This window comes from Delphinapterus leucas, chromosome 17 (assembly GCF_059928025.1).
Source record: "Delphinapterus leucas isolate spDelLeu-1000000601 "Yukka" chromosome 17, BTC_Dleu_Yukka2, whole genome shotgun sequence".
Lineage (NCBI taxonomy): Eukaryota > Metazoa > Chordata > Mammalia > Artiodactyla > Monodontidae > Delphinapterus > Delphinapterus leucas.
In genome coordinates, this window is record NC_143145.1 from 37,334,968 (window position 1) to 37,361,777 (window position 26,810).

Sequence of the window (26,810 nt, forward strand, 5' to 3'; positions counted from 1 at the left end):
AACCACAACTAATATCCTTTATTAAGTTGTTATTGTGTTAACAGATACAAATTAGTCTGTAATCTAAAAGTAAATTTAAATCTAAGGAAATGATAATTTTATCAAAGGAATTTAATTGAAGGAAACAAGAGAGTAGTAGTAATTGAGGAGTACAGACCTTAAGAGAGTAAATTTTGCTACATTAAGGGTATGAATGCAAAATAATTAATGAAAAGAATTTAAAACCTACCTGGCTGTTGCTTAAAAAACTGATTTGGAATGCTGTAAAATAATGTATTCCTAGATATAGGAAACATAAGGGTATTGGTGCACTAAATTTTCTAAATCCAGAAAAAAAAATGGGAAAGTCACAAAAAGTGTCAATTTACTAAGATCATTAAAGATGAATATAAAGAAATTACACAGTTGGGTAGAGACCAAACATGGAAAATACATGTAAGAATAAATAACACGAGTACCTGACACTGAGTACTTCCCACATGCCAGGCACTAAACAGTCAACTCATTTAATCCTCATTATAATCCACGGAGGAGGCATTACTGCTCTTACGATTTTACAGATGAGAAAATAGATGTAACGGAAAGGTTAAGTAACATGCCCAAGGCCACAAGCTTGGAAATGGTAGAGTCAGGATTTAAATCCCAACTGTCTACTCCAGCACCCGTTCTCTTTACCATCGTGTTACCCTGCCTTTCAGCATGTTGTTTTATTTAATCCTCACAGCTGCTCTGAGGTAGGCAGTGTTATAGTCTCATCGCATTGAGAAGACTGAGGTAAGAGAGGTGAAGAATCTACCCAAGGCCAGAAAAGTGGCAATTTGAGTTCCCTTAACCATTGCAATATGCTGCTTTAATTCTGCACCTCTGTGATTTCTTCAAAGAGGAAGACAAGAAAAAGTTTGTTCCCTGTAAGAGGCAAGAGATTCTCCACTGGTGGAAATCTACAAAAAGACAAACAAAATTCCAGAGCTGACATCCACCTGCCTGAACAGGGGAGGCTGTACTGAATGAATGATACCTCAATATCCTCTTTACTTTGTATGTTCACTTAAACAGTTGAGCAAACTTTACAGACACCAACAACATTAAAAAAAAATTTTCTTTCCAAAGGTGGAAGCAAGATTGTACAGAGTTTAGCTCTAAGATAGCATTAGTGGTTGTATAAGCACAGTTTGTCTCTAACAATATTTTAGGAAATTAGTTTACTTTTCATAGGCTGTAAGAGCTTCATAAGTTCATGCAAGCGTACAATGAACATCTACTATGAACCAGGTACTCTGCTGGGTATTAGGGATACAATGATATTAAAAAAATGACAAGTGGGCTTTATTCTTACAGAGCTTACAGTCCAGTTAGTGCCAAATCACACACACTTGAATTGTACCTCCAACAAAGTAGAGTTAAGATTACTATATGGGTATGTAAATTGGGGGGGGGTTAAACTGAGTAGGGTGAAGGTTTAACCTAGTCTGAAAAGTAAAGGCAGACTTCCCCAAAGAAGTGAGACATGGGCTGAGATCTGAAGAGTAAGTCAGAATTAACTAAATCATGAGAAGAGGGGATAGTATGCTAGATGGAGGACCCAGCATATGCAAAGGCCCTGTGGTGGGAGGTAGCACCATAAGTACTAGGATCCAGGCAGTCTGACTATAGAACCTGAGTTCTTAACCTCTATGCTATATGAACTTTCTGTCGAGTTCCATTCAGACAGCTTCTATTTTCTCTGTAAAACAGTAAAGTTAGAACCTCTGTCAAAAGTGGGGATGAAGTGGGAGCTTGGAGGTTTAAGGAAATTATTGAGAAAACAAGGCAAACACAAGTGAATTTATGATAAATCACAAGTACAATATCTTAAGTGGTTCTGACACTGATTATTTAGCTTACTTACATCATTTCAACAATTAAATTTAAACATTATCATTTTTTTAAATGGCAAGTTTTGCGCTTTCCTGATGGTGCAGTGGTTAAGAATCCGCCTGCCAATGCAGGGGACATGGGTTCGAGCCCTGGTCCAGGAAGATCCCACATGCCGCAGAGCAACTAAACCTGTGCGCCACAACTACTGAGCCTGCTCTCTAGAGCCCTCAAGCCACAACTACTGAAGCCCGTGTGCCTAGAGACCGTGCTCCACAACGAGAGAAGCCACTGCAATGAGAAGCCCGTGCACCGCAACGAAGAGTAGGCCCCACCTGCCACAACTAGAGAAAGCCTGCGCACAGCAATGAAGACCCAACACAGCCAAAAAAATAAAATAAATTAAAACATAAATAAATAAATGGCAAGTTTAAACCACAATGAAAATCTGCTCACCGAGTATAATACATCACAGCCTCTTCATAATCTCCTGCGTTAAAAGCTTCATTACCTTTCTCCTTTTCATGAATAGCAAGAAAATCCTTTTCCTTCTCAGTTAGACCTAGAAATAAATGTTACCTGCTATAAGTAAAAATATAACTTAGTATAACTTTAACAAATTTAAATCCAAGAATGCTTATTTTAACAGAAGCAGAAAATTATATAATAAATAAAAGAAGATAAAAGTTTCCTAAGTTTAGAGATATTTCTTTTCTTTTTTTTAATTTATCAGAATTTTTGAAGGTTTAGATTTTTTGAATAATTGTTTTGCTTTACTTTAATGGTACTATACACCTGTGGACTTCAAGTGAAAACAACCTGCTCCTTTTTGTTTTGAGGCAAAAAGAAAAAAATTTGAGGGATTTGGAGGAAAAAGATGATTTGAAAAAGGGAATGAAAAATGAATTACAGTAAAAAAATAGGTTTACATATATATTTTTAAGTCTTACTAAATTTAAATATCGTAACTCTTACTCATAAAATTAAGAAGTTAAAGGATAGAATGGAATTTGTTAGAGGTGGTAAGCTCTTGGAGAAAATCCATAAACTTTTCATGGAAATCTGCAGCACTTAAAGAGAATGTCTTTGGGTCAACAGCTTTTATTGTATTTCAAAAAATTTAGAGACTACTAAATTATTCTTATTTTCCCCCAATTACCTGCTGTATCTAGTCTTGTCTCAATTTTAGACAAATGCAACTTGTTGTTTACTACAGTTTTTTCTTTGTAATCTTCATCAATTTTCGCACATTCCTTTTCCACGTCAAATCTTAAATGAAAGAATAATAAAACTAGAAAAAAAAAGCTCAATACAAACAAGAGAGTAAAATTTATTATTGATATCCTTGTATTTGTATCACCGTGCCTTTAGAAATAATATTCCAAAAATATATGATAGGTTTGTATTAGAAGTCATCTCTATTCTTTCTTAGAAAACATGGAATTTAGTAAGAACTTAAATATTAATCAGACGTAAACTGTGTGGAACTTTGGTATTAAAATTGTGACCAATTTCTCTTAATTTAAAAATTTGTTATTTTTTATTTTGGATGGCTATAAGTGTTACATTAGTTATTTTTGGTTACCCTTATAAATAAAAGGATGCAGTAGTTTTTTATTTAATGAAAAAACAAAATCAAGAGTGCTTAATCCAAATACTCTTAGTACTCTACTGACATAACGATATTTGATATGTTCAGGTTTAAAACAACAAAGAATTTATTACAGTATTTTATGGTAGAGAATTTTTATATACAGAAATATAAAACATACTTATCCCACTCTGCATAATCCCTTGGAATTTTCTTTTTAGCTGGTCTACTTTTAGAGTTTTTTTCCTGAAAGAAAAAATTATATTTTATGAGATATTTAATATAAGATTAGCAGATTTTCCTATAAATGTGTAGTACTGGATTAAGGTACACAAATTGAATGGGTAAGAAAAATAGGTACCCTTGACGTTACAACAACTCCAGTATTATAATTTTTTTAACATAATAATATACAGCAGGTTAAAAAGTAATTTTAAATTTGTAGTTAATTATGAGAGTGATGGGCAGGACTTTAAGTACATATATAAAATTTTAAAACTTATATGTGTGAAATGTATTATTGATTTTTCTTATAATAGAAAAGTACTAAACTATCATTCATTCTTTTAAAACCTAGGCATTGAAGAAATAAGAATAACTACTTTGCTGTGTTAGAGCTGTTTTGCTTGCAATGACAGACACCCAACTTGAACTAATTTTAGTTAAAAAGAATAAATTATTGGCTTATGTAACCAAACTGATGAAAGGGCAGGGGTATTTCTGGATAAAGGGTTCATATACCCTCTTTCTATAGCTCTCCCTCTCTCCCCTTTTCTCCTTCTCTCCCCCAGAAGTCTCTGCTTCTCTCTCCCTGATTTTGTTTTCCCTGCTGTCTGCTTGCTTTTTCTATGTTGTTGCAAATGTGGCCACACACAGTCTGGGATTATAACCTCACAGGCCTCCCAATCAGAAAGGAAAAGGAGAGTGACTTTTCTCTCCACCTTTAGTTAGAGAAATCCCAGGGAAGGACTCTGATTGGCTAGCTTCAGTTATGGGCCCATCACTGACCAAGCACTAGCTTGGCGCTACTAAGTGGCTCAACCCAGGTCACATGTCCACTGCAAGCACCTTGAAGGGAATGGGAGGAAAGCAAACAACAGCTCACAAATAGTTTCTTAAATGATTTCTTAAAAGTCATAATTTGAAACCATTTGAATGGGTCATTTATACAAGCACGATTTTGTATCATTGGTCATTAGGAGTTACACAGATCTTCCAAATATTCCTACATTTCATTATACAATTAAAAAATCATATCTGTTAAAATCCTCATGGAGTTCACTGACAGGCACACGCAAAGATGCTCAACATCACTAATCGTCAGGGAAATGCAAATTAAAACCACGAGATATCACCTCACACCTGTCAGAATGGCTATCATCAAAAAGACCATAAATAACAAATATTAGAGAGGATGTGAAGAAAAGGGAATCCTTGTACACTGTTGGTGCATCCACTGTGGAAAACAGTATGGCAGTTTCTCAAAAAACTAAAAATAGAACTACCCTACGATCAAGCAATTCCACTCCAGGGTATATATTTGAATAAAATGTAAACACACTAATTCAAAGAGATGCATGCACCCCAATGTACAAAGCAGCATTATTTACAATTGCCAAGATCTGGAAGCAACTTAAGTGTCTATCAACAGATGAATGGATAAAGAAGAAGTAGTGTATACAAACATAAAAAAGAATGAAGTTTTACCATTTGCAACAACATGGATGGACTTGAAGGGTATTATGCTAGGTGAAATAAGTCAGACAGAGAAAGACAAATACTATATGATATCACTTATATGTGGAATCTAAAAACTAAACTAGTGAATATAACAAAAAGGAAACAGACTCATAGAAACAGAGAACAAACTAGTGGTTACCAACGGGGAGAGGGGAGGGGGAGGGGCAAAACCAGAGTAGGAGATTAAGAGGTACAAAGTATTATGTATAAAATAAATTAGCTACAAGGATATACTGTACAACACAGCGAATATGGCCAATATTTTATAATAACTATAGATGGAGTATAACCTTTAAAAACTGTGAATCACTGTTATAACACCTGTAACTTGTATAATATTGTACATCAACTATATCTCAATTGTTTAAAAGTAAAAAAAAAAAAAATCCTCATGGAGCTCATCGTAAAAGTCACTAAGTGTCTCCCTTAAAGGGGAAATTTTTTTTGTCACAAGTAGGTATTTGAGAACCCCCAATAATATGAAATACTCTGAATTCTACCTGAAAGCTCAGGTTTTAGCACTGGCAACAAATACTGTTCATTGATTTCTTTGAAGTGATAGACCATTGCACTATTTCCAAGAAAATGTCTGCCAAAAACTCAACTCTGAATAACTATAGCTTGTCTGTCAGTCATTTCTTCAAGTAAAAATTGTTCCAGGAAAGAGTTGCTAATTCGGCTGGCGGTCAATCACACAAGTGCTTTTTCTTATGATAACCATATTTCATTTCACAGTGAAGTGCCTTCTATGTACTCCTCATTTTGTCACACAGAATATTTTTTTAACATCTTTATTGAAGTATAGTTGCTTTACAATGGTGTGTTAGTTTCTGCTGTATAACAAAGTGAAGCAGCTATACATATACATATATCCCCATATCTCCTCCCTCTTGCGACTCCCTCCCACCCTCCCTATCCCACCCCTCTAGCTGGACACAAAGCACGGAGCTGATCTCCCTGTGCTATGTGGCTGCTTCCCACTAGCTATCTATTTTACATTTGGTACACACAGAATGTTAAAAAGATATGTCCTCAAGATTCAAGATTTAATGACAAAAAAAGTTTTATTGTTTCATCAAAGACACTTTTAAGTTAAATTGGAATTTTTTACTATGAGTGCACAGCAGTGGAGAAAACAATGACCACTAGTCCAGTTGGTGCCACTGCCTTGATTCATGGTAAGGCACCAGCAGGTTTACCCTCAGTGCAATGTCAACCAAGTGAAAGAGACAAAAGCATCAGCATTATTTTTTAAAATAACATTGACTTTCTGGATCCCCTAGAAGGATCTCTGGGACAATCAGCATCCACGGGCCATACTTTGAGAACCACTGCACTACTAGTCTGTCTATTCCTACTGGACTATAAGCTCTTTGAGGACAGAGACCAAATGTTTTTTGTTGTTATAGTTTCAGGACACAGACTTAACACATAATGGGTGTTCAATAAATACGAATTCACTGATTACAGACAGTAGTATCCTTCCTATACTTACTTACTTTGTACCTCAGTTACCTGAGTAATTCCTAATGAGTAAAAAGACCCAGGAAGGTAAATTACCAAGGAGCAGAGTGATGAAAAGGCTATGAATGTTTTTCAGATAAAACTGGGGACTCAAAGAAGAGACGAGAAAAACAAGAATGACTCAACCCGAAATGAAGAAACTTAGGTAAGCATCCTCTTAAAGATGATAGGAATAAAAGAAAAAAAAAAAAAAACAAAAAGAAGGGCAGAGGGAATGGAATGTGTGATCCAAGCGAAAGCCCACTGGAGACAAGGGCTGGGTTCTATAATATCAGGGTCAGGTGGATGCCAAGAAGCTCAATTTTAACTTGAAGTTAAGTGAACCTGGAACTCCAACAAGCCCCTTCTCTATGGAAGCCATGGGTTACCAAGGAGAGATCTGCATGGCAAAATAGGGACCAATCTCAGAGGAATAAAAATGAGGGGCTGGAGATGGGGGGAGAAATGCACTAAACAGAGAAATGACAACTATAACTGCTTGAAATCCATGTTTAATTGGTTAAACAGATTAATTCATCTGTTTAACGCTTTAAATCATACTTAATTGTGTAATAAACTACTCCCTCTATACCTCTATTGGATACATGAAGTTACTCCCTGAAACTCTTACACACTGAATTGGATATTAAGTACGCATCAAAACTTGTCAGAGTAGAAGAGACAGAACAGCAAAAGAAAAAATGAGGAAGGTGGTAAACCCAAGATGCAAGCCTTCAAATGAAAACACTATTTGATTTTGATCTCCAGGTGAGGCCTACTCCAGAAGGTGATGACACACGATCACCTGAAAAAAAATCCCCAGCTGCCTACAGGACATCACACTTCGGCTACGCTGATTAAATCAAGATAATGTTCTTAATAAACAACTTTCTCCCCCTACCACTCACACCCCACACCAAAAAGGCCTACCTTGGCAACATGAAGATGGCTGGTTGAACCACGAACTGGAGGCAAATTATCTTCCATTGCTGGAAATGTTTCATTTTCTTGAAAGTGTATTTTATCATCTTCTTTTTTAATTTCTGATACCCAACTCTAAGAAGAAGAGAGGAAAAAAGAAGGTAAATATACAGTTTGAAATAATTAACCAGGCATTAGAAAGGACTGTACATCATCACAGTTTACTGTGGGTCAATTTTTAGGTGACAATTTGATCATGCCATTTTCCCTACCTGAAATGCCCTTCTTACCCTCTCGTTTTTTTTTTCCAACTGTAGGAAAATATACAATAACATAAAATGTATCATCTTAACTATTTTTAAGTGTACAGTTCAGTATTGTTCAGTATATTCATTGGAGCCCTTCCTACATTCATTGGTGCCCTTCCTACTTTATTTATCTTACAAGATCTTTTTCATCATCCCTTCCAGCAAGCTTTCTCTGAACTTCCTGGTTGGGCTAAAAGTGTTCCTCCTCTGTGTTTAGCATAGATTTTAAATCCTCTATTTATTGTTTGTCCCTCTTACCACACTGTAAGTTCCTTGAGGGCAGAGCCTATGTCTTAATATCAAGAACCTTAGCACATCAGCTGCAACTTAACATACAGATCAGATTGACCCAGTCTCCAACTCTAGCAGTTTGACAGAAGGAACATGCTCCTTTCTGTAGTTAAATATTAATTACTTCAGATTCCACTGATTTTTTTTATATACAGTGGTCAGTATAAAATATACAAATAACAAGAAAGACAAAGAAGCAGAAAAACATTACCCCCAGTCAATAGAAGCAGACTCATAGAGTGGATGGATGTTGGAAGTAACAAATAGGGACTTAAAAACAGCTACAGTAAATATGTGAGGAGGGTGGACAACATGCATGAACAATTGAGAACTTTGGGAGAAGAATGGAAACTTTAAAAAGATTTAATGGAAATCCTGAAAATGAAAAACTCAGTATCCAAAATGAATCTATTTGATTAACAGTAGAATGGACACAGGGAAAACGTGGACAAAAAGAGAATCAGTAATGTTATAGCAGATGTGAACATTAACCAACTTGACCTAATCAATATTAAAAACTTCTATGTGATTTTCAAGAGCACATGGAACATAGGCCAAAAAAAGTCTCAATAAATTTGATAGGGGTGAAATTAGACAAAGTATGGTATCTGACCACAACAGACCTAAACTAGAATTCAGTAATAATAAGTATTTAAATTATCCCCAAGTAATTGGAAATCAAACAATACACTTATAAAGAGATCATGGGTTAAAAAAGGAAATCAGATGGGAAATTGGAAAATAATTTGAACTAAGTGATAATGAAAACATGACATATAATTTGTAGGATTCAGATAAAGTATTAGAGAGAAATATACAACTTTAAACAAGAAGAAAGGCTTAAGATCCAATTATTTAAGCTTCTACCTTAAAAAACTAATGAAGAGAGAGAAAACACATTAAAGCCAAAGTAGGTAGAAGGAAATAAAAATATTAAAAAATAAAAGTAGGAATCTGTAAAACAGATAATAGAAAAATAAAGAAAATCAACATTCAAAACTAGTTTTTTTGTTTTGTTTTGTTTTTTGTTTTTTTTTGTGGTAAGTGGGCCTCTCACTGTTGTGGCCTCTCCCGTTGCGGAGCACAGGCTCCGGACGTGCAAGCCCAGCGGCCATGGCTCACAGGCCCAGCCGCTCCGCGGCATGTGGGATCTTCCCGGAGCGGGGCACGAACCCATGTCCCCTGCACCGGCAGGTGGACTCTCAACCACTGCGCCACCAGGGAAGCCCAAAACTAGTTTTTCTGGAAATAAATTAATACAACTGAAAAACACTTAGCAAGACTAGTCAAAAGAAAGTGAAAGGAAAAAATACAAATTCCTAGTATCAGGGATAAAAGAGGTACGTCACTAATAATTCTACAGATATTAAAAAAAAATAAGGGGTTGTTTTAGACAAATTTATACCAATAACTTTGCAAGTTAGATAAAATAAACAAATTCCCTGAAAAACTTAACTTAGATACAAGAAAAGGTGAAGTACTTAAAACAAACAAAAAACCCAAAAAGCCCAGCACAGTGTCTGGCATATACTAGGTTTACAATAATGTTTATTAGACTGAATTGTCACAGAGGCCAGAAAAACTGAGTAAGATATTTCCTTATTATCTGTGAAATTCTATTATTTATTATTCAGCAGATATATAGTGAGGGTCTAATATTTGTCAGACACTCTTCAAATAGGGGCTAGGATAAACTATATTAACTGTCCTACCCATATAGGAGGCAGGGAGGATGAAAAGGAGGCAAACAGGAGAAACAGGAAGAGAAAAAGAAAAACAAGGGAAGAAAGGTAAAAGGAGAGAGGAAGGATTATAGAGGAGGTAAGGGAGAGAGAGAATGGGAACGAGGGAGAAGTGGCAAGAAAAGTATGAAGGAAAGATGAGAAGGAAACTAACTTAAGAATTGACCGAGAAAGAACAAACAGGCCCTGCAATTAAAACGGCTGTTTACCCCTCAGAAAATAAAGCCAAAGACCGCTGGACAAGAACTGCTATTTTAACCTGTAGATTAATTACCAAATTTTCAAACTCAAGTCAATAAAATGACAAAATGAGAAAGCTGAAAGTTTTTAAAAATTAGCATTCTGAGTTAGAGAATACACATAACTCAAAATTGTTTTCAAGTGTATGATATACCTCAGAAAAAATACGCTGAATAAAGTAAAACCAAAAAAATTTGTTTTCCCAGAGTCTGTTTAAAAATATATATATTTCTTAAGCAAAATGAAGCCACAAAGGAACTATGAGACGATATAGGTAAATATGTATCTGGTGGAGACAGAGTCTTCCTAAGTATAAAACAAATGTAAAGATCATAAAGGATAAAATCAAGAAGTGTGGTTACATAAAAATAAATAAATAAACATCACACACAAAACTTATAAGGCAAATTAACAAATTGAGGGAAAAATTAAAATATGTAGGAAAGAACTCTTACAAATAAATAAGAAACATATCAATAGAAAAGTCAATAAAGGAGCTTCTGGCTCTGACAAAGTAACAGGGACTAGATTTACCCTCCTGCCTAAACTTTAGAAAACCCGATATATGAAACAATAGTTTTCAGACACTGGACAACAGGTAGCACAGGACAATAATTCTTGAAAGAAGCAAAATAAATGAGGTAAACCCTACATTTGCTCCAAACTGACTGCCTAGTGTTTCCAGGCTACAGCATAGGGAAAGGAAACAGTCTTAGGTCTCAATGAATTTAGAAGAACGGAGGTCAGACTTTGGGGAGACCAAGATTGCAAGAACTGAGGAGGCAAGATTTCTGAGAGGAGAGAGCTGGACAGAGAGAAAGCTCTGAAGGTAACCCGAATAGCCCTGAGTCTACTAAAGAAACTGAATTAATAGTTAAAACCTTACCAATAAAGAAAACTTGAGGCCCAGATGGCATCAATGGTAAATTCTAGAAAACATTTAAGGAAGAAATAATATCAATTATACACAAGCTTTTCTAGGAAACAGAAGAAGAGAAAATACTTTCCAACTCACTCTGAGGTCAACAGTACCCTGCTAAGAAACTAGACAATGACATTACAAGAAAACTACAGGCCAATATCTCACATGATCCATAGACACAAAAAGTCCTTGACAAAATTTTAGCAATCCAATCCATATGAAAGAGATACATCATGATGAGTAGGGTTTATCCTGGAATGCAAGGTTACTATAACACTCAAAAACAGTGTACATAAATTACCTTATTAACAGACTACTAAGAAAACCATATGTTCACTCAATAAATGCAGGAAAAGCATTTCACAAAATTCAATATCCATTCATGATAAAAATTCTCCATCCATCAAACATGGAACAAAAGGGAACTTCCTCAACCTGATATAGGACATCTATACAAATCTAAAAGTAACATAATGAAAGGCTGGATGATTTCACCTAAGATTGGGAACAAGACAAAGATATCTGCTCTCATTTCAACATTGTAATAGAGGTCCAAGCCAATGGAATAAGGCAAGTAAAAGGAATAAAAGGCAGCCAGTATGGAAAAGAAGAAAATCTTTCAATATTCACAGATGCCATAATCTTCCATAAAGAAAATCCAAGGAATCTACAAAAAAAAGCTACTAGAACGAATGTGTTAGTTTGAATTAAACAAGACACAGGATACACAGTCAATATAAAAAGGCCAATTTTAGATAACTATAAGCTTGCAATGTACAAGTAGAAATTGAAATTAAAATTCTACTGATATGAGGTATCTGGATTAGCCAAACTCAAAGAAACAGAAAGTAGAATGGTCAATAGATGCAGAAAAAGCTTTTGATAAAATTCAACATCCATTTATGATAAAAACTCTCCAGAAAATGGGCAAAGAGGGAACATACCTCCACATAACAAAGGCCATAAATGACAAACTCACAGCTAACATCATACTCAATGGTGAACAGGAAGAAGAAAAGGATGTCCAATCTCACCACTTTTATTCAACAAAGTTTTTGAATCCTAGCCACAGCAATCAGAGAAGAAAAAGAAATAAAAGGCATCCAAACTGGAAAAGAAGTTGTTAAACTGTCACAATTTGCAGATAACATGATACTTATTATACACAGAAGATCCTAAAGATGCTACCAGAAAACTATTAAAGCTCATTGATGAATTTGGTAAAGTCGCAGGATACAAACTTAACACACAGAAATCTGTTGCATTTCTATACATTAACAACAAAAGATCAGAAAGAAAAATTAAGGAAACAATCCCATTTATCATCACATAAAAAAGAATAAAATACCTAGGAACAAACCTACCCAAGGAGGCAAATGCTCTGTACTCCAAAATCTATAAGAGGCTGATGAAAGAAATCGATGATGACACAAAGAGATGGAAAGATATACCATGTTCTTGGATTAGAAGAATCAATATTGTCAAAATGACTATATTACCCAAGGCAATTTACACATTCAATGCAATCCCTATCAAATTACCAATGGCATTTTTCACAGAACTAGAACAAAAAATTTTACATTCGTATGGAAACACAAAAGACCCCAAAGAGCCAAAAGCAATCTTGAGAAAGAAAAATGAAGCTGGAGGAACCATGCTTCCTGACTTCAGACTATGCTATAAAGCTACAATAATCAAAACAGTATGGTACTGGCACAAAAAACAGAAATATAGATCAATGGAACAGGATAGACAGCCGAGAAATAAACCCACACACCTATGGTCATTAATCTATGACAAAGCAGGCAAGAATACACAACGGAGAAAAGACAGACTCTTCAATAAGTGGTGCTGGGAAAACTGGACAGCCACATGTAGAAGAATGAAATTAGAACATTCTCTCCCACCACATACAAAAATAAATTAAAGGGCTTCCCTGGTGGCGCAGTGGTTGAGAGTCCACCTGCCAATGCACGGAACATGAATGGGTTCGTGCCCCGGTCCGGGAAGATCCCACATGCCGCGGAGTGGCTGGGCCCGTGAGCCATGGCCGCTGAGCCTGCGCGTCTGGAGCCTGTGCTCCGCAACGGGAGAGGCCACAACAGTGAGAGGCCCACGTACCGCAAATAAATAAATAAATAAATAAATAAAAATAGATTTAAGACTGGATACTTTAAAACTCCTAGAGGAAAACATAGGCAGAACACTCTTTGACATAAATTGCAGCAATATCTTTTTAGATCCATCTCCTAGAATAATGGAAATAAAGACAAAAATAAACAAATGGTACCTAATTAAACTTAAAAGCTTTTGCACAGCAAAGGAAACCACAAACAAAACGAAAAGACAACCTACAGAATAGGAGAAAATATTTGCAAATGATGCAAGTGACAAAACATTAATCTCCAAAATATACAAACAGCTAATACAGTTCAATATATATATATATATATATATATATATATATATATATATATATATATATAAAATCAAAAAAATGGGCAGAAGATCTAAAGAGACATTTCTCCAAAGAAGACATACAGAAGGCCAAAAGGCACGTGAAAAGATGCTCAACATCACTAATTATTAGAGAAATGCAAATCAAAACTACAATGAAGTATCATCTCACATTGGTCAGAATGGCCATCGTCAAAAAGTCTACAAATAATAAATGTTGGAGAGGGTGTGGAGAAAAAGGAACTCTCCTACACTGTTGGTGGGAATGAAAATTGGTACAGCCACTATGGAGAACAGTATAGAGGTTCCTTATAAAACTAAAAATAGAGTTACCATATGATACTGCAATCCCACTCCTGGGCATACATCTGGATAAAACCGTAATTGGAAAAGATATATACACCCCAATGTTCATTGCAGCACTGTTTACAATAGCCAAGACATGCAAGCAACCTAAATGTCTATCAACAGGTGAATGGATAAGGAAGATGTGGTATATTTATTCAGCAGAATATTACTCAGCCATAAAAAAGAACGAAATGATGCCATCTGCAGCAACATGGATGGACTAGAGATGATTATACTAAGTGGAAAGCCAGACAAAGACAAACATAATATGATATTATTTACATATGGAATCCCAAAAAACCTGATATAAATGAACTTATAAACAAAACAAAAATAGCCCCACAGACATAGAAAACAAACTTACGGTTATCAAAAGGGAAAGGGGAGGAGGGATAAATTAGGAGTTTGGGATTAATATATATACACTACTATATATAAAATAATCAACAAGGACCTACTGTGTAGCACAGGGAACTATACTCAATATTTTGTAATAACCTATAAGGGAAAAGAATCAGAAAAAAGATAGATATATATGTATGTATAACTGAATCACTGTGCTGTACACCTGATGCTGACACAACATTGTAAATCAACTATACTGCAATACAAAAATAAAAAAGAATGTAAACGGATCAAAAAATAAATAAAACAGAAAGTAGAATGGTGGTTGCCAGGGGCAGGTGGTGGGGGTGGGATTGGAGAGTTGTTATTTAATGGGTAGAGAACTTCGGTTTTGGAAGATGAAAAAGTTTTTGAGATTGGTTGCACAACAATATGAATATACTTAACACTAATGAACTGTACACTTAAAAATGGTTAAGACAGGGGCTTCCCTGGTGGCGCAGTGGTTGAGAGTCCGCCTGCCGATGCAGGGGACACAGGTTTGCGCCCCGGTCCGGGAACATCCCACATGCTGTGGAGCGGCTAGGCCTGTGAGACATGGGCGCTGAGCCTGCGCATCCAGAGCCTGTGCTCCGCAACGGGAGAGTCACAACAGGGAGAGGCCCGCGTGCCGCAAAAAAAAAAAAAAAAATGGTTAAGATGATAAATTTTATATAAACCAATAAAATTTCATAACTGAAGTGACTAAGAATGAGCAAAAAAATTTAAACATTAACTTTTACAGTAGCATAAAATATATTAGATACTTAGAAATAAGTTTCATTAAAAATAAGAAGTATACACTGAAAACTATGAGACACTGCTTCATTAAAGACCTATATGAACAGAAAAAATATATGTTCATGGATCAGAAATCTCAATATTGTTAAGATATCAATTCCTCCAAAATCGATCCACAAATTCAACACAATCCCAACTCAAATACAAGCAAGGTATTTTGTAGAAATTGGCAAGCAGCTCCCACAGGGACCCGGCCTGAGGAGCAGTGGCAGGAGCTTTGAGACTAGGGCGGCGGGAAAGCCATGTGGAGGAAAGGCTCTTGGTGCTGCAGCCAGGAGTCACTGCTGTGCCTCTGAGGTGGGAGAGCCAACTTCAGGACACTGGTCAACAAGAGACCTCCCAGCTCCACATAATATCAAACGGTGAAAATCTCCCAGACATCTCCATCTCAATGCCAGGACCCAACTTCACTCAATGACCAGCAAGCTACAGTGCTGGACACCCTATGCCAAACAACTAGCAATATAGGAACACAACCCCACCCATTAGCAAAGAGGCTGTCTAAAATCATAATAAGTCCACAGACACCCCAAAACACACCACCAGACGTGGACCTACCCACCAGAAAGACAAGATACAGCCTCATCCACCAGAACACAGGCACTAGTCCCCGCCACCAGGAAGCCTACACAACACACTGAACCAACCTTAGCCACTGGGGACAGACACCAAAAACAACGGGAACTACGAACCTGCAGCCTGCAAAAAGGAGACCCCAAACACAGTAAGATAAGCAAAATGAGAAGACAGAAAAACTCACCACAAACGAAGGAGCAAGATAAAAACCCACCAGACCTAACAAATAAAAGGAAATAGGCAGTCTACCTGAAAAAGAATTCAGAATAATGATAGTAAAGATGATCCAAAATCTTGGAAACAGAATAGACAAAATGCAAGAAACATTTAACAAGGACCTAGAAGAACTAAAGATGAAACAAACAAAAAGGAACAACACAATAAATGAAATGAAAAATACTCTAGATGGGATCAATAGCAGAATAACTGAGACAGAAGATCGGATAAATGACCTGGAAGATAAAATAGTGGAAATAACTACTGCAGAGCAGAATAAAGAAAAAAGAATAAAAAGAACTGAGGACAGTCTCAGAGACCTCTGGGACAACATTAAACGCACCGACATTCGAATTATAGGGGTTCCAGAAGAAGAAGAGAAAAAGAAAGGGACTGAGAAAATATTTGAAGAGATTATAGTTGAAAACTTCCCTAATAGGGGAAAGGAAATAGTTAACCAAATCCAGGAAGCACAGAGAGTCCCATACAGGATAAATCCAAGGAGAAACATGCCAAGACACATATTAATCAAACTGTCAAAAATTAAATACAAAGAAAGTATATTAAAAGCAGCAAGGGAAAAACAACAAATAACACACAAGGGAATCCCCATAAGGTTAACAGCTGATCTTTCAGCAGAAACTCTGCAAGCCAGAAGGGAGTGGCAGGACATATTTAAAGTGATGAAGGAGAAAAACCTGCAACCAAGATTACTCTACCCAGCAAGGATCTCATTCAGATTTGATGGAGAAATTAAAACCTTTACAGACAAGCAAAAGTTGAGAGAGTTCAGCACCACCAATCCAGCTTTACAACAAATGCTAAAGGAACTTCTCTAGGCAAGAAACACAAGAGAAGGAAAAGACCTACAATAACGAACCCAAAACAATTTAGAAAATGGGAATAGGAACATACATATCGATAATTACCTTAAATGTAAATGGACTAAATGCTCCCACCAAAAGACACAGATTGGCTGAATGGATACAAAAACAAGACCCATATATATGCTGTCTACAAGAGATCCACTTCAGACCTAGAGACACATACAGACTGAAAGTAAGGGGATGGGAAAAGATATTCCATGCAAATGGAAACCAAAAGAAAGCTGGAGTAGCAATTCTCATGTCAGACAAAATAGACTTGAAAATAAAGACTATTACAAGGGACAAAGAAGGACACTACATAATGATCAAGGGATCGATCCAAGAAGAAGATATAACAATTGTAAATATTTATGCACCCAACATAGGAGCACCTCAATACATAAGGCAAATACTAACAGCCATAAAAGGGGAAATCGACAGTAACACAATCATAGTAGGGGACTTTAACACCCCACTTTCACCAATGAACAGATCATCCAAAATGAAAATAAATCCAATGAACAGATCATCCAAAATGAAAATAAATACGGAAACACAAGCTTTAAATGATACATTAAACAAGATGGCCTTAAATGGTATTTATAGGACACTCCATCCAAAAACAACGGAATAGACATTTTTCTCAAGTGCTCATGGAACATTCTCCAGGATAGATCATATCTTGGGTCACAAGTGAAGTCTTGGTTATTTTAAGAAAATTAATATGGTATCAAGTATCTTTTGCGACCACAACACTATGAGACTAGATATCAATAACAGGAAAAGATCTGTAAAAAATACAAACACATGGAGGCTAAACAATACACTACTTAATAACGAAGTGATCACTGAAGAAATCAAAGAGGAAATCAAAAAATACCTAGAAACAAATGACAATGGAGACACAACGACCCAAAACCTACGGGAAACAGCAAAAACATTTCTAAGAGGGAAGTTTATAGCAATACAAGCCCACAAGAAACAGGAAACATCTCGAATAAACAACCTAACCTTGCACCTAAAGCAATTAGAGAAAGAAGAACAAAAAAACCCCAAAGTTAGCAGAAGGAAAGAAATCATAAAAATCAGATCAGAAACAAATGAAAAAGAAACGAAGGAAACGAGAGCAAAGATCACTAAAACTAAAAGCTGGTTCTTTGAGAAGATAAACAAAATTGATAAACCATTAGCCAGACTCATCAAAGAAAAAAGGGAGAAGATTCAAATTAACAGAATTAGAAATGAAAAAGGAGAAGTAACAACTGACACTGCAGAAGTACAAAAGATCATGAGAGATTACTACAAGCAACTCTATGCCAATAAAATGGACAACCTGGAAGAAATGGACAAATTCTTAGAAATGCACAACCTGCCAAGACTGAATGAGGAAGAAATAGAAAATATGAACAGACCAATCACAAGCACTGTAACTGAAACTGTGATTAAAAATCTTCCAACAAACAAAAGCCCAGGACCAGATGGCTTCACAGGTGAATTCTATCAAACATTTAGAGAAGAGCTAACACCTATCCTTCTCAAACTCTTCCAAAATATAGCAGAGGGAGGAACACTCCCAAATTCATTCTACAAGGCCACCATCACCTTGATACCAAAACCAGACAAGGATGTCACAAAGAAAGAAAACTACAGGCCAATATCACTGATGAACATAGATGCAAAAATCCTCAACAAAATACTAGCAAACAGAATCCAACAGCACATTAAAAGGATCATACACCATGATCAAGTGGGTTTTATTCCAGGAATGCAAGGATTCTTCAATATACACAAATCAATCAATGTGATAAACCATATTACCACATTGAAGGAGAAAAACCATATGATCATCTCAATAGATGCAGAGAAAGCTTTTGACAAAATTCAACACCCATTTATGATAAAAACCCTGCAGAAAGTAGGCATAGAGGGAACTTTCCTCAATATGATAAAGGCCATATATGACAAACCCACAGCCAACATCATCCTCAATGGTGAAAAACTGAAACCATTTCCACTAAGATCAGGAACAAGACAAGGTTGCCCACTCTCACCACTCTTATTCAACATAGTTTGGGAAGTTTTAGCCACAGCAATCAGAGAAGGAAAGGAAATAAAAGGAATCCAAATTGGAAAAGAAGTAAAGCTGTCACTGTTTGCAGATGACATGATACTACATATAGAGAATCCTAAAGATGCTACCAAAAAACTACTAGAGTTAATCAATGAATCTGGTAAAGTTGCAGGATATAAAATTAATGCACAGAAATCTCTGGCATTTCTATACACTAATGATGAAAAATCTGAAAGTGAAATCAAGAAAACACTCCCATTTACCACTGCAACAAAAAGAATAAAATATCTAGGAATAAACCTACCCAAGGAGACAAAAGACCTGTATGCAGAAAATTATAAGACACTGATGAAAGAAATTAAAGATGATACAAATAGATGGAGAGATATACCATGTTCTTGGACTGGAAGAATCAACATTGTGAAAATGACTCTACTACCCAATGAAATCTACAGATTCAATGCAATCCCTATCAAACTACCACTGGCATTTTTCACAGAACTAGAAAAAAATTTTTCACAATTTGTATGGAAACACAAAAGACCCCGAATAGCCAAAGCAATCTTGAGAACAAAAAATGGAGCTGGAGGAATCAGGCTCCCTGACTTCAGACTACAGTACAAAGCTACAGTAATCAAGATAGTATGGTACTGGCACAAAAGCAAAAGATAGATCAATGGAACAGGATAGAAAGCTCAGAGATAAACCCACGCACATATGGTCACCTTATCTTTGATAAAGGAGGCAGGAATGTACAGTGGAGAAAGGACAGCCTCTTCAATAAGTGATGCTGTGAAAACTGGACAGGTACATGTAAAAGTATGAGATTAGATCACTCCCTAACACCATACACAAAAATAAGCTCAAAATGGATTAAAGACCTTAATATATGACCAGAAACTACCAAACTCTTAGAGGAAAACATAGGCAGAACACTCTATGACATAAATCACAGCAAGATCCTTTTTGACCCATCTCCTAGAGAAATGGAAATAAAAGCAAAAATAAACAAATGGGACCTAATGAAACTTCAAAGCTTTTGCACAGCAAAGGAAACCATAAACAAGACCAAAAGACAACCCTCAGAATGCGAGAAAATATTTGCAAACGAAGCAACTGACAAAGGATTAATCTCCAAAATTTACAAGCAGCTCATGCAGCTCAATAACAAAAAAACAAACAACCCAACCCAAAAATGGGCAGAAGACCTAAATAGACATTTCTCCAAAGAAGATATACAGACTGCCAACAAACACATGAAAGAATGCTCAACATCATTAATCATTAGAGAAATGCAAATCAAAACTACAATGAGATATCATCTCACACCAGTCAGAATGGCCATCATCAAAAAATCTAGAAACCATAAATGCTGGAGAGGGTGTGGAGAAATGGGAACACTCTTGCACTGCTGGTGGGAATGTGAATTGGTACAGCCACTATGGAGAACAGTATGGAGGTTCCTTAAAAAACTACAAATAGAACTAACATATGACCCAGCAATCCCACTACTGGGCATATACCCTGAGAAAACCATAATTCAAAAAGAGTCATGTACCAAAGTGCTCATTGCAGCTCTATTTACAATAGCCCAGAGATGGAAACAACCTAAGTGTCCATCTTTGGATGAATGGATAAAGGAGATGTGGCACATATATACAATGGAATATTACTCAGCCATAAAGAGAAATGAAATTGAGCTATTTGTAATGAGGTGGATAGACCTAGAGTCTGTCATAGAGTGAAGTAAGTCAGAAAGAGAAAGACAAATACCGTACACTAACACATATATATGGAATTTAAGAAAAAAAAATGTCATGAAGAACCGAGGGGTAAGACAGGAATAAAGACACAGACCTACTAGAGAACGGACTTGAGGATATGGGGAGGGGGAAGGGTGAGCTGTGACAAAGCGAGAGAGAGGCATGGACATATATACACTACCAAACGTAAGGTAGATAGCTAGTGGGAAGCAGTTGCATAGCACAGGGAGATCAGCTCGGTGCTTTGTGACCGCCTGGATGGGTGGGATAGGGAGTGTGGGAGGGAGGGAGATGCAAGAGGGAAGAGATATGGGAACATATGTATACGTATAACTGATTCACTTTGTAGTAAAGCAGAAACTAACACACCACTGTAAAGCAATTTTACCCCAATAAAGAGGTTAAAAAAAAAAGAGAGAGAGAAATTCGCAAGCAAAGGAACTGGAACACCCAAAACAGCTCTGAAAATGAAGAACAGAGTTGGAGGACTTGCACTATCTGATTTCAAGACTTAGTGCATATATGGGAAAAGAATCTGAAAAAGAATATATATAAAAATGTATAACTGAATCACTTTGCTGTACACCTGAAACTAACACAACACTGTAAATCAACTATACTCCAATATGTTGATAAAATTAAAATTAAAAAATAGACTTACTGTAATCAAGACAATGGAGTACTGGTGTAAAGACACACATTTAGATTGATGAACAGAATAGAGTGAGTTCAGAAATAGACTTAAACATACATGGTCAGTTGATTTTTGATAATGGTACCAAGAATTTCAATGAGGAAAGGATAATCTTTCATTAAATGACACGTGAACTTTTGGATATCCATATTAGTATGTATAAATATATGTATGTGTGTATGTATATATTTGTGTGTGTGTCTAAAAAATGAAACAGATCTTAGACGTATATTTAAAAGCTAAAACTATAAACTTTGTAGAAGAATCATAGGAGAAAATTTAGGGATCTTGAATTAGACAAAGATTTCTTAATAGGACACAAAAGCACAAACCATAAAAAGAAAAATCGCGTTCATCAAAAGTAAAAACTTTTGCTCTTTCAAAGGTACTGTTAAAAAAATGAAAAGGCAAGCCACACAATATCAGAAAATATTTGCAAAGATGTATCTTTGTGTGTAAAATACATGAAAGACGTGTATTTTACAACTCAATAAGAACACAAAAAATCTATTTCTTTTAATGGGCAAAGGATTTAAAGACACTCTACAAAAGAAGATATATGGATGACAAATAAGTACATGAAAAGACATTCAACATCATTAGTTATTAGAGAAACGCAAATGAAAACCACAATGAGATACCACTATATACCTAATAGAATAGCTAAAATTAACAAACCTGACAATACTAGGTATGGACCACAATATAGAGCAACTGGAACTTTTATCCATTATTGGCAGGATTGATTGCCACTTTGGAAAACATTTTGGCATTTGTTCATCAATGGGTAAATGGTTAAACTGTGAGATATCCATACAATTCACTACTACTCAGCAATTAAAAGGAATGAACTGTGGACACATGCAACAACATAGATGAATCTCAAAAGCATCATGCTAAGTGAAAGAACCCAGACATGAAAGAAGATATACTATATAATTATATTTATATGAAATTCTAGAAAAGGCAAATCTATAATGATAGAAAGCAGTTCAGCAGTTGCCCGGAGCCAGGGTATGGAGTCAGCACTGACTGCAAAGGGGCAAAACAAAACTTTTAGGGATAATGGAAATATTCCACAGCAAATGCAGTTTGTCAAAACTCAGTGAAATTACCATAAAATCGCTAATTTTTAAAAAATTGAAGTATAGTTAACATACATTATGTTAGTTTCAGGTATACAACATAGTGATTAAATATTTTTATAGATTATACTCCATTTAAAGTTATTACAGAAGAATTGCTCTGTTTCCCTGTGCTGTACACCCTTGTTGCTTATTTATTTTATACACAGTAGTTTGTATCTCTTAATCCCTTACCCCTATCCTGCCCCTCCTTCCTCCCTCTCCCCACTGGTAACCACTATTTTGTTCTCTATGTCTGTGAGTCTGTTTCTGCTTTGTTGCATACATTTGTTTGTTTTATAAAATAGCTAATTTTTATTGAATGTGAATAATAACAATAAAGCTGATTAAAAGAAATCAGTAAAGACACAAACAGGTCATTAACAAAATACGAAATTCAAGTGACAGATTTTTAAAAATTTAACGATACTAGTAAACAAACAATACACTACGTACTATCATTTTTTAACTGTTTAATTGACTTTAAAATGTAAAGAATGATTATAGTTTCAAGTGAAGAGTACATGAAGTGAGCATTCTTACACACTGCTGGTGGGAGAGTACAAAGGTACAACTTCCTGAGAACACAGAAATGTGTTTCAACAGCCTTAAAAATATTTAGAGCCTTTGATCAAGTAATTTGAATTCTAGTAATTTATCCCGAGGAAACAACCAGGATGGTACAAAAAAATTATGAACAAACATAACACTATTTATAGATGCTGACTGAATTATGTTCCTTTCATAGGATGGGATATTATTCAGTCATTTAAAATACATGTGCAGGGCTTCCCTGGTGGTGCAGTGTTTAAGGATCTGCCTGCCAATGCAGGGGACACGGGCTCAATTCCTGGTCCGGGAAGATCCCACATGCCGCAAAGCAACTAAGCCTATGCGCCACAACTACTGAGCCTGCGCTCTAGAGCCCGCGAGCCACAACTACTGAGCCCACGTGCCACAAATACTGAAGCCCGCACGCCTAGAGTCCCCACACCGCAACAAGAGAAGCCACTGCAATGAGACGCTTGCACACCGCAACGAAGAGTAGCCCCAGCTCACTGCAACTAGAGAAAGCCTGCGCACAGCAACAAAGATCCAACTCAGCCAAAAACAAATAAATTTATGTTAAAAAAATAAAAAAAATAAAATACATGAGCATGCCCTCCCCACCCCCACCAACAAATCCACAGACATACACACATGCACGCACGCACACACACACACACACACATTCACAATATTCTCCTCGGTGTAAGAAGCAACCAGTACCACCTAAGTAATTACTACTAAAAGCCCTTTACTGACAAAAAAAAGGAAGCCTAGGATTTCAGATAAGTAAAGTAGATATATATCCACGACAATGTCACAAAAAGTGATGTTACTCTATACCTTTATATCACCGTCAATTTTTTCCCATTCTTCTGCTGTGAAACTGGCTGCTGTCGCTGCAGGTTTCTCTCTCCTCAAAGCTCTACTTCCAGGAGCCAAGCCTGAAAGGCGCTTTTCACAAAATTCAGTAAGTTCAGGATAATATCCTTCCTCACCAGACCTTTTAAAAAATTCAGAATTTTAGAGTTACCACTTCATTTAGAGATCATATAGACCAGTGGTTTGCAAGCTGGGTTCCATGGAGCCCAGGGGTTCCACAGAGATCTCACAGTCTGCCCCGAATGAGGATGAAGGCTGAGCTGCTGCCTTCCCCTCACCGTCCTCAATTAGAGCAACCTCCACTTTCACATGCTAATCTATGGAGTACTGCGATGAAGGGGGAAAAAGGAGCTCCAAAGAAGACATCAATTTCCATCACACACTTTAAAAGTTGAATAGGTAACATATTCTCTCCTCTTCAGCACACATATGTTCATTTTGCATATAAGGTAATTTTAAACTTATAAATGGAAATTCATTATTAGAGACAGGCAAAGAGTGAGACTCTGGACTTACTTTCCAATGAGGAGTTACTGTTCTAGCTCATTTTCTTTTTACCCCCAAAGGGATAGGAAGAAAATGGCAGAAGAACAGTTTAGAACAACACACCTCTAAATTCAACCACTCAAGGAACAGAATTCCTTCCTTAGTTATACAGAGACATGCGTTCTCTTTTGCTTTTTTTTTTTAAGGAAAATCAATCTTTTCCCCATTCTTGTGAATCTGTTTATTTCTAAATTTTTAGAAAAATAAAAATAAATCCCATTTTCAAAGTAAATTAAAAAAAGAATCCCAAGTCAATACAATTTAATTAGGCTATTCATAAAATGTCTTTCAAACTCTTTCAACCCATAAACTTCGCATTTTCTTTTAGTCTTTAATCAAATAAAAATGAAAACGTTCTTATATGTTGAGAAAAGCGAGAGGGAAAACAATGATATGATGAGGCTATTACATCAACACTGGCTGGGGACAAGCAGGGATGCTTAGGAAGGACAGGAGGCTAAAGGTGATAAGAAAGAAAAAGGAAAAAAAAAGAGAGAAAGAAAAAGGAAAGGACACAGCAGTAAGGAAGGGCATCAGAGGAAAGAAAAGAGAGAACCACTGCCGAGCAAAAGGAATACTACTGATGTCCCGGAAATGGGCAGTTTGTGCTCACAAGTGCTTCTGCAGTAATGAGGCGATCCTCCAAATGAAAAACCCTCAAAAAACCCCAAACAGGTGGCACAGGTTGGTAGGCCACAGGGCAGTGTTTCTTGTAGAGTTCCCTTGACCACCCGCATGTTGATCAGCCAGTGTGCTCGTTAAAAACACATTCCTGGGCTCTACTCATGATTTCCTGAAGCAGAATCTCTAGGAGTGGGGCCCTCAAATTTGCATTTTCTAACCACCATGTTTGGCAAATATTAAAGTTTGACAATCACAGCCCCAGGGCTCTTACCCAGAAAAGGCCTTGATTCCCTGACTTCTGGGGTCCCCCCCACCCCATCCCCATGCGACGGCTCCCAGTGAGTGACCCACCTTTGCTGGCAGATCGTGTGAAGTGGGAGAGTGCCAAAGCACTTTATCAGCATAAGCAGGTGCCTCCTAAGGGCTGCTTTACCGGTTCCTAGAAAGTGCCAGGAAGCAAGAAAAATGCCCTCTTGGATACTAATTAGCCTAAGTCTTGTGCTGGGAGTAGATCTAGCCAGAACCCGCCAAACTAACCACAGGATTGAAACCACTATTTTGGAACCTAACATGGACAAAAACAACAATTTCAGTATTGGAAAATCTGCTCCAAAATTTCTAATGTAGCTTTGAATTTTAGAAGTCAACAATATAAAATTGGCAAACTGAAACATGATATGATTTTTAAATGCTTACCTGAGCACACAAAGAATTTTTTCCAAGTGTTTAACATCTGAACATTTTTCAATATACTTGAAATCCAAATGTTCAACAGGTATTTTAAATGTTTTTGTTGTTCCAAAGCCCCACAATGATGGATAATCTTTGGCAGTCATGGCTGAAATATAGTGTAGGAAAATAGTTATGAATCTAATGTATACATTAATACTCAATTTGGATAGTAGTAACCATCTAGGTACTTCTGTATTATTTATTTTTCATTTCCATAGAAAAGGAGATGGAGTATTTCTTCTAAGGAGGAAGCTACTCATTGTAAATTCTCTCTCCCTGATAAGAACAGTTAACATTCATCGGGCTAAATTACTATATACCGACTTCCCTGGTGGCGTGGTAGTTAAGAATCTGCCTGCCAATGGAATCTTGAAGCCCCTGAGATTTTATGATTTGAATAAAATATGGTGAAAAACACTTGAAATGATAAAGACACCTCTTACCTAATCAAGCGAATTTTATTCTGAACACTGTTTCAACGTTTCTGAGAATCCTTTTTGAAAACTACCACTTGGGGGGGTGGGGGTGGGTAGGAGAGATTCTCAAGACCACTAAACGTTAACTCTCAAACTCCAAAAACCAAGTCATACAATACTTTGTTTGCTCTACTTAGAACTCTTCCACATCTGTTTGCAATTTCTTTGCCCCTGATTAGAAAAAACTTTGGTCCTAATTGGCGTTAATTTCTTCTCCACCGTCCTAATCCACATCCATTTCCCATATTTCCTAATCAGTATATCAGTAATACCTCCAGCACAAACTGCAATGGGCTAGTAACACGAAAAATGGTTTTCTTCCACCTAGGCACGTTCTTTCCAGCAGCCACAGGGCTGGGCGCCACCTGCAGCCAGAGACCGGAAGGAAACGGCATCCTCCAGCAGTAGCAACGGTTTCTATGTACAGCGCGGGTCAGGGACTGCCTGAGATCCGAGAGCTCTACAGCCAACCCGCAACGGTCAAGGGGCACTTTAGGACTCTACGAAACTTCTCCCCATTCCTCTGCTTTGTTCACAAGGACCGGTGGCCGCCGCCAGAGCCCGGGAACCTCCCCGCCGCACCACCACCTCC

The 26,810-nt window shown here is 36.7% G+C and overlaps 1 protein-coding gene and 1 long non-coding RNA gene across 4 annotated transcripts in view; one reads left to right on the forward strand and one right to left on the reverse strand.

Annotated features, from left to right (window-relative positions):
* Nucleotides 1-13,584, forward strand: part of LOC149746936 (uncharacterized) — a 55,910-nt gene extending 42,326 nt beyond the window's left edge. The window contains exons 3-4 of the long non-coding RNA XR_016388368.1: nucleotides 6,786-6,854; nucleotides 7,457-13,584. This is a non-coding gene — a long non-coding RNA (uncharacterized LOC149746936). The remainder of the gene's footprint in view (nucleotides 1-6,785; nucleotides 6,855-7,456) is intronic.
* Nucleotides 1-26,176, reverse strand: part of SPAG1 (sperm associated antigen 1) — a 110,616-nt gene extending 84,440 nt beyond the window's left edge. The window contains exons 1-6 of one of the 3 annotated variants that reach the window (XM_022584695.3): nucleotides 25,707-25,967; nucleotides 23,802-23,961; nucleotides 7,619-7,744; nucleotides 3,627-3,691; nucleotides 3,014-3,123; nucleotides 2,311-2,416 (exon numbers count right to left, since the gene is read on the reverse strand). In XM_022584695.3, the coding sequence (XP_022440403.3) occupies nucleotides 2,311-2,416; nucleotides 3,014-3,123; nucleotides 3,627-3,691; nucleotides 7,619-7,744; nucleotides 23,802-23,961; nucleotides 25,707-25,846 (707 nt within the window). In that variant the 5' untranslated portion in view covers nucleotides 25,847-25,967. Of the gene's footprint in view, nucleotides 1-2,310; nucleotides 2,417-3,013; nucleotides 3,124-3,626; nucleotides 3,692-7,618; nucleotides 7,745-23,801; nucleotides 23,962-25,706 lie in introns of those variants that run through there. The other 2 variants (XM_089898857.1, XM_022584696.3) reach the window with 2 other exon arrangements.
* Nucleotides 26,177-26,810: the final 634 nt, after the last annotated feature.